This window comes from Lagenorhynchus albirostris, chromosome 18 (assembly GCF_949774975.1).
Source record: "Lagenorhynchus albirostris chromosome 18, mLagAlb1.1, whole genome shotgun sequence".
In the NCBI taxonomy this organism is placed as follows: domain Eukaryota; kingdom Metazoa; phylum Chordata; class Mammalia; order Artiodactyla; family Delphinidae; genus Lagenorhynchus; species Lagenorhynchus albirostris.
The window spans coordinates 20759766-20774247 of record NC_083112.1 but is presented as its reverse complement, the minus strand read 5'-3'; the positions used below and the strand labels follow the sequence as shown (position 1 = coordinate 20774247).

General features: G+C 37.2%; 1 protein-coding gene across 6 annotated transcripts in view; it reads right to left on the bottom strand.

Annotated features, from left to right (window-relative positions):
• Positions 1–1999: 1999 nt before the first annotated feature.
• Positions 2000–14482, bottom strand: part of ZC3H13 (zinc finger CCCH-type containing 13) — a 91468-nt gene continuing 78985 nt past the window's right edge. For all 6 annotated transcript variants that reach the window (XM_060129045.1, XM_060129046.1, XM_060129047.1 and 3 more), the window contains 2 exons: positions 11327–11490; positions 2000–2830 (listed from right to left, as the gene is read on the bottom strand). In XM_060129045.1, coding sequence (XP_059985028.1) covers positions 2660–2830; positions 11327–11490 — 335 coding nt within the window. In that variant the 3' untranslated portion in view covers positions 2000–2659. The remainder of the gene's footprint in view (positions 2831–11326; positions 11491–14482) is intronic.

Below are 14482 nucleotides of genomic sequence, written 5' to 3'. Positions count from 1 at the left end.
AAGTGGTCATGGGGAAGGATGGAGACAATAACCTGCAGTTACTGATCAGAATAAAGAGAAGTGATGGGTCAGATTTTAACATATTAAGGTACTACTTGAGTATAGTTACAAATTTTTGTGAAGAAGCTACCAACTATTATAAGTTTAGTATAAGACTTTACTAAATAGTGAGGACATCTGCCAAAAAAAAAAAAATCAAACAACTGACTCAACAAAATATAAGTATCTGTTAACTCCCATTTTATTTACTTTGGATGGCAGACATAACTCTCTGCCTCTTCTCTAGACAGACAACTCCTTATCACTAGCAGCTGGAGTCCAGTTGTGCAGTTATGGCAAATGGACAAAGTTCATCATCAGTTACGAGACAGAAAACCATTAACTGTACTAACAATTTATAGATTGGAAGATGTTTCCAGGAATACTGGTTTGAGATTTTATGGTCCAAGAGCTTTTATGGAAAATTCAACAAGAAGATCTGCTTTAGAAGAACTTTATGTGTATATGATTAGCAATACACAGAATGTGTGAAGTTTTAAAAATTATGAGACTTAACAGGACATTCCCAGTGGGAGCATAAAGCTCTGAATACTGTGACTAAGCAAACAAACGGTTTTAACATTTTCTTTTACAACCTAACAAAAAGATATTCAAAACTAAAATGGCAACGGATTTGACTATATAGCAAACCTACCTACAGAGTTTTCATTTCTGTAAAGAAATAACGTGAAATATTCCTAAAGTCAGTGCACAAAACAGGAAAACCATTATTTCTGTTACACTCCACAATTCTTGGAACTAATATTAGAGGTTCTATGACTTTAAATCTTTATGCTACAGAGAATGATATTATCCACTAAAACAGGAAGTAGTTTTCTAAAGGTTATTCATTCTCCAGGTCATTAAAGAATTTTATTTTTTTATTCAAAACATTTACCAATTGGAAGAGGACACACACCTGAATCTTTTTGTTTACAAGTAGCAAAACAAAACCCAAGAAGGTAATTTTCTTATACATGCTTTCCAGGTCACTTGGAAATAAGACTATTTCCTTTGCTGGGTAAGTATTTTGTAAAAATTAAGTGCACAATGACTGTTTCTTGAAATGAATATAACCTTTCAACCAGTAACATTAGGTTACCTGTAGGAAAAGGATACACAACTACTGAGACAGGTAACAGGATTACAGTTTTAACAAAAACCTCTGAAAGGCAATCATCAAATTACAATTTTCATTGGTTTCCTTCATTATCATCATTACTGTCTGCCCACAAATTCTGCAGTGGAGTCCATTTCAAATCCTTCTAAGAGTCCACTTCATGAGATAAATATGTACATACAAAATAAAGCAGATATATTATTTATAAAAAGTAAATTGTTTTATATATTATTTTTCTTCTAGGATCTTTAAAGTAAGAGTGAGGCCTTGACCACATTTGCATTATAAAAAATATAAGTTGTGATACAGTAAAACTGGCTTTTTATGTATAGTTCTGTGAGTTTTCGCTCATGTATATATTCAGGTAACCATGTCATCATTCAAAAAAATTCGTCTGTTGTCTTTCTCAACTGGGATTCCTTACCTGAACGAAACAGAAAATGATGTTTCAATTTCCTTTATTCTTCAAGTAAATGCTTACATAAAATCACTTGTATTTATTTCCTCTCTTCAATTTGGTATATTCTCACAAACACTATATAATCTCCTCACCACTCTGTATCTGGAGGCAGGTTAATGTAATCAAAGGTTATAGCTCTGAAAAGTATGATGGTAGGATTTTAAAACTCAGATTACATAGGTTGGTTAACTCTTGGTTTGTTTCAAGTATTACTGAGCTATATTTGAAGTACATCCTCAACTATTATTGCATTATTCACAGCTGTCCAGTAATAACTCCAGCAGTAAAATATCTTAAGTATGAAACATGTAATGTTGATGACAAATGTTTTAGAACATCAGGAGTAAGATTAATGAAGAGCAAAGTAAATCTACAACAAGAAAAGGGAAGGTACATTTATTAAAAATAAAAATAGTCGACAGTCTCTGATAACAAACAAAACCATTCAGACTCGAAATAGATCCAATATACGTTGTAACAATGCACATATATTAAAAAAACCGAAGAGCCATTAAGTAGTTTTGTTACAATTTTAGAAAGGAAAACAGGATTGTGGCTTGCTCCTGCCTACACACAGCATGCAGGCCCAGCCCCACTTTCTGTGTCCTGTGCAGCACAGCGGTGGCATGGCGTGTGTGTTCATTCAGTGAACACACTGTTTCTGGAGAAAATCACAGTTTCTGTAAGGATGATCCAGTACATAAATTAGTGGCTCCATTTCATAAAAAAATCTGTGTAGGCAGGAAGAGCAGGGATGACCGTTTTCAAAGTCTTCAGTTTTAACAAAAGGTACAGAATAAACTACTAAATCTAGATGCTTTCACATTATTTTGCATGAGTATCAAGTACTGTGTAAAAATTTTTGTAAAATCTTGTTAGCCAAACTACTGTCTTTAAATCAAAGTTTGTCACTCTTTTAGCATGGCTGATAAGTTTTTTCTGCCTTTGTCACTAGTAACACTTGTCAAACCAAAGAACTTTGAAAAAGAATATGCACTGATAAAGGGAAATAGTACCGAAAATGTGCCTGGACTTCAGTCTTAAGACACACACAGTTCCTGTTGGATACTGGACTGTGAGAGTTTATTATCTTCAGTCTTTTCAGGTCCTGAGGTGTGGCAAGTAGTCTTCCGCTTAAATAATCGAAGACTCAGTCGTAAGAGTTCATTGTCTACCACTGGAGCATTTGTATAAGCTTGTTTTACGGTGCCCTATTTGGAGAAAACAAAAACAAATTAAACATGTACATTATTAGTTGACAGTAGAAAAGACAGGTTTACTGCTAACAAAAATATCAGTTATAAAAAAATTCGTTAGTGATGAATATTAAATTAGCTGTATTGGATATTTAAAAGCAAAATTAAGAAATGTCTGCAGACTCAAGGAATCTTAGAAAAGAAAGCAATCTTTAGAGGGCGCCTAGTCTAACTTCTTGCTCAAAGCAGGAATCTTCTCAACAATCCCTGACAGGTAATCAAGTAGTTTTTACTTCATTATTTCCAATGACAAAACAACGAAAAACACTGCACATTCTATTGTTGAATGGTACTATTTCTTCCACGTTTTGAAATAAAATCTCTTCTATGGAGCTACACACTAATTCAGTCTTACTTTCACATGACAATCAATTCTCTGAAGAGAAGCACCGAACATTCCATACTCCTTACTGGTCTGTTGATATGACATAAGATGTAGGCTCCAGAACTGAACAAATTCTAAAGAAGACAGCTGATCAGTGCAGTCTACTGAGAAACTAAGCTGTAGATGGCTATTATTGGAACTTAAAGCGACCTTAGCAGTTTTGAAAGTTATTGTCATAAAATTTTGTTAAATGCTCTCCAACCATGTGTAGAATGAAATAAAGATTTGAATATCTCCAGCATTCTGCTATTTCTCTTCTAGATCTTTAAAGGAAGAGTGATGCCTTGACCACATTTGCATTATAAAAAATATTTTGTAAGTTGTGACACAGTAAAACTGGCTTTTTATGTATAGTTCTGTGAGTCTTCACTCATGTATATATTCAAGAAACCACGACCGCAATCAGAAGTGTCATCATTCAAAAAAATTCCTCTGTTGTCTTTCTCAACTGGGGTTCCTTACCTGAACCAAACAAAAAATAAGCTGAGCTTCAATTTCCTTTATTCTTCAAGGATATGTTTACATATAATCACTTGTGTTTATTTCCTCTTCAATTTGGTATAGTCTCATAAACACTAATTATAATCTCCTCACCACTCTGGAAAACTTTTTTCCTTGCACTTCAATTTAAATAAGTTTCTAGTATATTTCATTATCTAAAGAAACTTTGCAAATGAAAAATATTTCACAGGAATAGACTATTTAAAATTTTTTTCCAGGTGGAGGGGAAGATGGTGGAAGAGTAAAGACGTGGAGAGCACCTTCCTCCCCACAGATACACCAGAAATACATCTACACATGGAGCAACTCCTACAGAACACCTACTGAATGCTGGCAGAAGACCTCAGACCTCCCAAAAGGCAAGAAACTTCCCATGTACCTGGGTAGGGCAAAAGAAAAAAAGAAAAAACAGACAAAAGAACAGGCACGGGACCTGCACCAGTGGGAGGGAGCTGTGAAGGAGGAAAGGTTTCCACACACTAGGAAGGCCCTTTGTGGGCGGAGACTGCAGGAGGCGGAGTGGGGAGCTTCGGAGCTGCAGAGGAGAGCACAGCAACAGGGGTGTGGAGGGCAAAGCGGGGAGATTCCCACACAGAGGATCGGTGCCGACCGGCACTCACCAGCCCCAGAGGCTTGTCTGCTCACCCGCTGGGGCGGGCGGGGCTGCGAGCTGAGGCTCAGGCTTCGGTCGGAGCGCAGGGAGAGGACTGGGGTTGGCTGCGTGAACACAGCCTGAAGGGGTTAGTGCACCACGGCTAGCCAGGAGGGAGTCCAGGGAAAAGTCTGCACCTGCCGAAGAGGCAAGAGACTTTTTCTTCCCTCTTTGTTTCCTGGTGCGCGAGGAGAGGGGATTAAGAGTGCTGCTTAAAGGAGCTCCAGAGACGGGCGGGAGACGCTAAGGCTGCTGCTGCCACCACCAAGAAGCGTGTGTGCGAGCACAGGTCACTATCCACACCCCTCTTCCTGGGAGCCTGTGCAGCCTGCTACTGCCAGGATCCCGGGATCCAGGGACAACTTCCCTGTGAGAATGCACGGCAGGCCTCAGGCTGGTGCAACATCCTGACGTCCTCTGCTGCCGCAGGCTCACCCCGCACTCTGCGCCCCTCCCTACCCCCGGCCTGAGTGAGCCAGAGCTCCCGAATCAGTGGCTCCTTTAACCCCGTCCTGTCTGAGTGAAGAACAGATGCCCTCAGGTGACCTACACGCAGAGGCAGGGCCAAATCCAAAGCTGAGCCCCCGGGAGCTGTGAGAACAAAGAAGAGAAAGGGAAATCTCTCCCAGCAGCCTCAGGAGCAGCGGATTAAAGCTCCACAATCAACTTGATGTACCTTGCATCTGTGGAAAACCTGAATAGACAACCAATCATCCCAAATTGAGGTGGACTTTGAGAGCAAGATTTATTATTTTTTCCCCTTTTCCTCTTTCTGTGAGTATGTGTATGCTTCTTAGTGAGATTTTGTCTGTATAGCTTTGCTTCCAACATTTGTCCTAAGGTTCTATCTGTCCCTTTTTTCCTAAATAATTATTTTTTAATTTAATAACTTTATTATATTTTATTATATTTCACTGTATCTTCTTTCTTTTTTCCTTCCTTCCCTCCTTCTGTCCCTCCTCCCTCCTTTCTTTCCTTCTTCTTTTTCTTTCTTCCTTCCTACTTCTAATTCTTTCTCTATTTTTTCTCCCTTTTATTCTGAGCTGTGTGGATGAAATGCTCTTGATGCTGCAGCCAGGAGTCAGTGCTGTGCCTCTGAGGTGGGAGAGCCAACTTCAGGACACTGATCAACAAGAGACCTCCCAGCTCCACATAATATCAAACGGCAAAAATCTCCCAGAGATCTCCATCTGAACACCAGCACCCAGCTTCACTCAACGACCAGCAAGCTACAGTGCTGGACAACCTATGCCAAACAACTAGCAAGACAGGAACACAACCTCACCCATTAGCAGAGAGGCTGCCTAAAATCGTAATAAGGCCACAGACACCCCAAAACACACCACCAGACGTGGACCTGCCCACCAGAAAGACAAGATCCAGCCTCATCCACCAGAACACAGGCACTAGTCCCCTCCACCAGGAAGCCTACACAACCCACTGAACCAACCTTAGCCACTGGGGACAGACATCAAAAACAATGGCAACTACGAACCTGCAGCCTGCGAAAAGGAAACCCCAAACACAGTAAGATAACCAAAATGAGAAGACAGAAAAACACACAGCAGATAAAGGAGCAAGATAAAAACGCACCAGACCTAACAAATAAAGAAGAAATAGGCAGTCTACCTGAAAAAGAATTCAGAATAATGATAGTAAAGATGATCCAAAATCTTGGAAATAGAATAGACAAAATGCAAGAAACATTTAACAAGGACCTAGAGGAACTAAAGCTGAAACAAACAATGATGAACAACACAATAAATGAAAAATACTCTAGATAGGATCAATAGCAGAATAACTGAGGCAGAAGAACGGATAAGTGACCTGGAGGATAAAATAGTGGAAGTAACTACTGCAGAGCAGAATAAAGAAAAAGAATGAAAAGAAGTGAGGACAGTCTCAGAGACCTCTGGGACAACATTAAACGCACCAACATTCGAATTATAGGGATTCCAGAAGAAGAAGAGAAAAAGAAAGGGACTGAGAAAATATTTGAAGAGATTATAGTTGAAAACTTCCCTAATATGGGAAAGGAAATAGTCAAGTTATGGGAAAGGAAATAGTCAAGTCCAGGAAGCACAGAGTCCCATATAGGATAAACCCAAGGAGAAATACGCCAAGACACATATTAATCAAACTGTAAAAAATTAAATACAAAGAAAACATATTAAAAGCAGCAAGGGAAAAACAACAAATAACACACAAGGGAATCCCCATAAGGTTAACAGCTGATCTCTCAGCAGAAACTCTGCAAGCCAGAAGGGAGTGGCAGGACATACTGAAAGTGATGAAGGAGAAAAACCTGCAACCAAGATTACTCTACCCAGCAAGGATCTCGTTCAGATTTGATGGAGAAATTAAAACCTTTACAGACAAGCAAAAACTGAGAGAGTTCAGCACCACCAAACCAGCTTTACAACAAATGCTAAAGGAACTTCTCTAGGCAAGAAACACAAAAGACGGAAAAGACCTACAATAACGAACCCAAAACAATTAAGAAAATGGGAATAGGAACATACATATCAATAATTACCTTAAATATAAATGGACTAAATGCTCCCACCAAAAGACAAAGATTGGCTGAATGGATACAAAAACAAGACCCAGATATATGCTGTCTACAAGAGACCCACTTCAGACCTAGAGACACATACAGACTGAAAGCAAGGGGATGGAAAAAGATGCATGCATTCCATGCAAGTGGAAACGAAAAGAAAGCTGGAGTAGCAATTCTCGTATCAGACAAAATAGACTTTAAAATAAAGACTATTAGAAGAGACAGAGAAAGACACTACATAATGATCAAGGGATTGATCCAAGAAGAAGATATGATTGATCCAAGACGATATAACAATTGGAAATATTTATGCACCCAACATAGGAGCACCTCAATACATAAGGCAAATACTAACAGCCATAAAAGGGGAAATCAACAGTAACACATTCATAGTAGGGGACTTTAACACCCCACTTTCACCAATGGACAGATCATCCAAAATGAAAATAAATGAGGAAACACAAGCTTTAAATGATACATTAAACAAGATGGACTTAATTGATATTTATAGGACATTCCATCCAAAAACAACAGAATACACATTTTTCTCAAGTGCTCATGGAACATTCTCCAGGATAGATCATATCTTGGGTCACAAATCAAGCCTTGGTAAATTTAAGAAAATTGAAATCATATCACGTATCTTTTCCGACCACAACGCCATAAGACTAGATATCAATTACAGGAAAACATCTGTAAAAAATACAAACACATGGAGGCTAAACAATACACTACTTAATAATGAAGTGATTATTGAAGAAATCAAGGAGGAAATAAAAAAATACCTAGAAACAAATGACAATGGAGACACAACGACCCAAAACCTATGGGATGCAGCAAAAGCAGTTCTAAGGGGGATGTTTATAGCAATACAAGCCCACCTTAAGAAGCAGGAAACATCTCGAATAAACAACCTAACCTTGCACCTAAAGCAATGAGAAAGAAAAACAAAAAAACCCCAAAGTTAGCAGAAGGAAAGAAATCATAAAAATCACATCAGAAATAAATGAAAAAGAAATGAAGGAAACAATAGCATAAGATCAATAAAACTAAAAGCTGGTTCTTTGAGGAGATAAAATTGATTAAACCATTAGCCAGACTCATCAAGAAAAAAGGGAGAAGACTCAAAAATCAATAGAATTAGAAATGAAAAAGGAGAAGTAACAACTGACACTGCAGAAATACAAAAGATCATGAGAGATTACTACAAGCAACTCTATGCCAATAAAATGGACAACCTGGAAGAAATGGACAAATTCTTAGAAAGGCACAACCTGCCAAGACTATATGAACAGACCAATCACAAGCACTGAAATTGAAACTGTGATTAAAAATCTTCCAACAAACAAAAGCCCAGGACCAGATGGCTTCACAGGCGAATTCTATCAAACATTTAGAGAAGAGCTAACACCTATCCTTCTCAAACTCTTCCAAAATATAGCAGAGGGAGAAACACTCCCAAATTCATTCTACGAGGCCACCATCACCTTGACACCAAAACCAGACAAGGATGTCACAAAGAAAGAAAACTACAGGCCAATATCACTGATGAACATAGATGCAAAAATCCTCAACAAAATACTAGCAAACAGAATCCAACAGCACATTAAAAGGGTCATACACCATGATCAAGTGGGGTTTATTCAGGAATGCAAGGATTCTTCAATATACGCAAATCTATCAATGTGATAAACTGTAGTAACAAATTGAAGGAGAAAAACCATATGATCATCTCAATAGATGCAGAGAAAGCTTTCGACAAAATTCAACACCCATTTATGATAAAAACCCTGCAGAAAGTAGGCATAGAGGGAACTTTCCTCAACATAATAAAGGCCATCTATGACAAACCCACAGGCAACATCATCCTCAATGGTGAAAAACTCACTCAAAGTATTTCCACTAAGATCAGGAACAAGACAAGGTTGCCCTCTCTCACCACTCTTATTCAACATAGTTTTGGAAGTTTTAGCCACAGCAATCAGAGAAGGAAATAAAAGGAATCCAAATCGGAAAAGAAGAAGTAAAGCTGTCACTGTCTGCAGATGACATGATACTATTCATAGAGAATCCTAAAGATGCCACCAGAAAACTACTAGAGCTAATCAATGAATTTGGTAAAGTTGCAGGATACAAAATTAATGCACAGAAATCTCTTGCATTCCTATACATTAATGATGAAAAATATGAAAGTGAAATCAACAAAACACTCCCATTTACCACTACAACAAAAAGAATAAAATATCTAGGAATGAACCTACCTAAGGAGACAAAAGACCTGTATGCAGAAAATTATAGGACACTGGTGAAAGAAATTAAAGATGATACAAATAGATGGAGAGATATACCATGTTCTTGGATTGGAAGAATCAACATTGTGAAAATGATTCTACTACCCAAAGCAATCTACAGATTCAATGCAATCCCTATCAAACTACCACTGCCATTTTTCACAGACCTAGAACAAAAAATTTCACAATTTGTATGGAAACACAAAAGACCCCGAATAGCCAAAGCAATCTTGAGAATGAAAAACGGAGTTGGAGGAATCAGGCTCCCTGACTTCAGACTATACTACAAAGCTACAGTAATGAAGACAGTATGGTAGTGGCACAAAAACAGAAAGATAGATCAATGGAACAGGATAGGAAAGCCCAGAGATAAACCCACACACATATGGTCACCTTATCTTTGATAAAGGAGGCGGGAAGGTACAGTGGAGAAAGGACAGCCTCTTAAATAAGTGGTGCTGGGAAAACTGGACAGGTACATATAAAAGTATGAGATTAGATCACTCCCTAACACCATACACAAAAATAAGCTCAAAATGGATTAAAGACCTAAATGTAAGGCCAGAAACTATCAAACTCTTAGAGGAAAACATAGGCAGAACACTCTATGACATAAATCACAGCAAGATCCTTTTTGACCCACCTCCTAGAGAAATGGAAATAAAAACAAAAATAAACAAATGGGACCTAATGAAACTTCAAAGCTTTTGCACAGCAAAGGAAACCATAAACAAGACCAAAAGACAACCCTCAGAATGGGAGAAAATATTTGCAAATGAAGCAACTGACAAGGGGTTAATTTCCAAAATTTACAAGCAGCTCAGTAACAAAAAAACAAACAACCCAATCCAAAAATGGGCAGAAGACCTAAATAGACATTTCTCCGAAGAAGATATACAGACTGCCAACAAACACACGAAAGAATGCTCAACATCATTAATCATTAGAGAAATGCAAATCAAAACTACAATGTGATATCATCTCACACCAGTCAGAATGGCCATCATCAAAAAAATCTAGAAACAATAAATGCTGGAGAGGGTGTGGGGAAAAGGGAACACTCTTGCACAGTGGTTCAGCGACTATGGAGAACAGTATGGAGGTTCCTTAAAAACCTACAAATAGAACTACCATATGACCCAGCAATCCCACTACTGGGCATATACCCTGAGAAAACCAAAATTCAGAAAGAGTCATGTACCAAAATGTTCACTGCAGCTCTATTGACAATAGCCTGGAGATGGAAACAACCTAAGTGCCCATCATCAGATGAATGGATAAAGAAGATGTGGCACATATATACAATGGAATATTACTCAGCCATAAAAAGAAACGAAATTGACCTATTTGTAATGAGGTGGATAGACCTAGAGTCTGTCATACAGAGTGAAGTAAGTCAGAAAGAGAAAGACACATACCATATGCTAACACATATATATGGAATTTAAGAAAAAAAATGTCATGAAGGACCTAGGGGTAAGACAGGAATACAGACACAGACCTACTGGAGAACGGACTTGAGGATATGGGGAGGGTGAAGGGTGAGCTGTGACAAAGCGAGAGAGAGGCATGGACATATATACACTAACAAACATAAGGTAGATAGCTAGTGGGAAGCAGCCGCATAGCACAGGGATATCAGCTTGGTGCTTTGTGACCGCCTGGAGGGGTAGGATAGGGAGGGTGGGAGGGAGAGAGACACAAGAGGGAAGAGATATGGGAACATATGTGTATGTACAACTGATTCACTTTGTTATAAAGAGAAACTAACCCACCATTGTTAAGCAATTATACCCCAATAGAGATGTTAAAAAAAAAAATTTTTTTTCCAGTACCAATAATAATGTTATTCAAAACAAATGTTATTTGAAACTATTAAAGTAAAATAAAAAGTACTATAAATTCTAATAAAATTCTTTCTTTTACATGTGTAAAAGACTGGGAAACCAAACTCATAAAAGCAGATGGGACCTTAATTTCACCTTAAAGCAATCAAATGAAGAATATGTCATCCATACTACTCAACAGACATGTTCCAATTTTTCTAAGGAAACAACAGTACCTTCTCATTTTTAACAAGCTGCTTCCGGATTGCAGAATCCCGCCTGAAGCATAATGCTTTACAGCATGGTCCAAGATTACTAAGAAGACTTGCTCGTTCCTCTTTTCGTAGTAATGCAGCCATGTTGAGAGCCCCCAATTCATGTTCAAAAAGATTGTCTGCGTCTTTCAATAAAAAATAAACACATTAAGGTTTCTGAAAATAGAAGTGTTATCAACTGCTTAGAAAGTCTATCTATACTAAATTTATCTATACTTTATCAAAGTTACCAACAGTGGTGAAAACTATTTCATATTAAAGGCAGTATGTTCTCTGTGAGAGAACTCCAGTATGTAGTTTTGGTGCTAGGCTCAAACAAAAATAAATACTCTGATAGCCACTTTAAGATATAAGAAAAGCAGAATTGGGAGACAGAATTTAGACACGGATTACTATGGGAAAAAAGTTCAAGTTAAGAATTAGTAAAATCAAATTCAATATATTGTGTACCATCAACTAAAAGTTCTAGATTCAGGACTTTATTATGGCAAGATTCAAATGTAGTAATGTGACTACATTCTGTGAACCCTAAAAAACTTAGGAAAGTGATTAGCTATTTGTTAGATAATCTGCAAATTTTATCCAATATTTGGTCACAGTAAAAACCTGGGACAATGTATCAAAATCACTTAGTTTTAAGTCATAACATGCAAAGTAGGGAGAAAACACTTAATAAAAATAGAGATTGAGTTAAAAATAGACAAGAAATCAAAATTTACAGAATAGGGCCAGTCATTAATCTAATAAATAACAGAAAGAGTAGTAACTTCAAAGTTAACATTCCAGGAGTTGGCCAAGAGTATGAATGGTATCAGGTAGTGTTTCTATAGCAACATGATCAAACAGGTTATTGCTAGAGCCCACAAAGGGAAATAGTAAATAACACCTAGGTAAAAACAAAACAGACATTTGAGAATTAATGAAATTGTATTACATATTTCATTTCCTGAACTGCAGAGCATAAATAGATTAGATAATTAACAAGAAACCTGTCTCATGTAATATACCTAGTTGGTAAGTTATACACCTAGTGAATAGGTTTATAACAAAAGCAAAAATAAATGTAAATAAAAACTCAGAAATAGTTCACAAACTTCGATGTCTATCAGAATCATCTGAGCAGTTTTTAAAAATACAGTGCCAGGGCTCTGCCACCAGACCTACAGACTCTCCACAGTTGGAACTAGGATACCTTAGTGGGTATCCCGTTGGGGGAAAAGGCAGTTCCTCAGGTAATTCAGCCATACCAATGTTTGAGCCAACCAATGACACAGTCATATAATGCAGACTATTAAAAAAAATAGCACCAAACATTCACCACCATTCTACTATAGATACAAAGAAATCTCCATTGAGTCCATGCACTTCCTTGAAAATTGCTCATTAGGACAAATTACTTTTTATTTAAATATTTTCTGCTTTCACAACAGTAGACTATAAAACACACTTGCAAACCTCCCTAGAACATATAACATGGCTAAACTCAGTCTTTTCCTGGTTTTGAACTGACCAGCACCAAATAACTCGAGACAGATTAAACACGTATATAAGTACAAGTAAACCAAAGGAACTAAAATAACTGGGAAAATTTAGCTTCAAAGAACTTAATCATACTATAACCAGAAAACCTGGACAAAAGCAATTTAAATTTCAGTACATATTCAAGTTTTCTGTTTTAAGCCTTAGAATTTAAAAATTACATAGGGAGTGGAGATATACTTTCTTCAGCACTGGGGCACAGAAACAGAATAGATTAGAAAAAAATCAGTTATTTCACAAATATTTATTGAATACCTACTATGTGTCAGGTACTTTTCAAGGCAATAGCATAATTAGTAAGAATAGATCACTAGACAATACAGCAGTAAACAAAACAGTCCTATTTCTTAGCGAACTTATATTCAGTATCATATATTAGTTCTCTAACAAAGCTATCATACCACCAAAAAATAGGACTACTTGGTAAGGACAATCAAATCCCTCTTTACAGTGTACGTTTTCATTGTTTAAAGTAAGTGATCATTAGTCAAGGACAAACTATAGTCTGATTTTGCTAACTACGCAATAGACTTTAACTTGAAATGCCATTAGCAAGAGACACAGGAGCAAATAGCTGTAGATGTGGATAAGAACTTAGGGATTTCATTACATCATTTTATGCCCACAAGAGTTACTTAAGATCACAGAACCAATCAAAGTAGAAAGAGTGGGGCAAGAACTCAAGACACTGGTCATCTGTCAGGTTAACACATATTCACCATTATAATTTATGTTTCTTACACATACGTTCTATGTATACTAAGCCATATTTAAAATCAAGAGTCTTACTGCTTATGCTAACAGTTGAAGAAAGAACATGGATCATGAAACACATAAAACAATTTTTTTCAATTTAGTAAAAGCTCAATTCTTTTTCCTAAATTTTACTCTAATGAATGTGACAAAACATTAAATAATCTTAGTGCTTTCACCTTTTACCTCCTTTCCTCCTGTTTTACACTCCTCCTCCCCATTAATAAAGTCTTAATGAGCTGCCAAAACATAATAAGCGAGGTACCAGAGAAACAGAAAACAAGGACCCTATAAACTAAAAGTGTTCTGGAATAATGAAAAGCTGTAGCAGTAAGGTCTAAAATCAATGCGATAAAATGTTTTAAACTAAATAGCAGCAGCTCATATTTACTGAGCATCACTGTATGTCAGAAACTATTCTAAGTGTTTTACTTGTAACAACTCATTTGTTCCTCCTAACAATCATATGGAACAACTGATTGGTGGTGTAATTATTCCCAGCTTGTAGATGATAACAGTAACACATAAATTAAATAACAGCTAGTAAGTGGTGTGCCTGTTGGTATCCAGGCCATCTGGCCCAGAGACTAAGCTCTTAACCACTTTGTTAAAGGGTCAACCTAAACATCTGCATTTGAGTAGAATTCCCCATTTCCCGGGGGAAAGGGTTGCCAAGATAACCAATTTGCTTAGATATGAACAATATCTAGTTCACTTCCCCAGGCTCTACTTCATTTAGCCCTGGGTAAACCACTGAGCACTTTGACATTAGAACTTACCTGTTAAAAAGTAACTTTGATACAGTAAGATCATTGTGCTATGTTT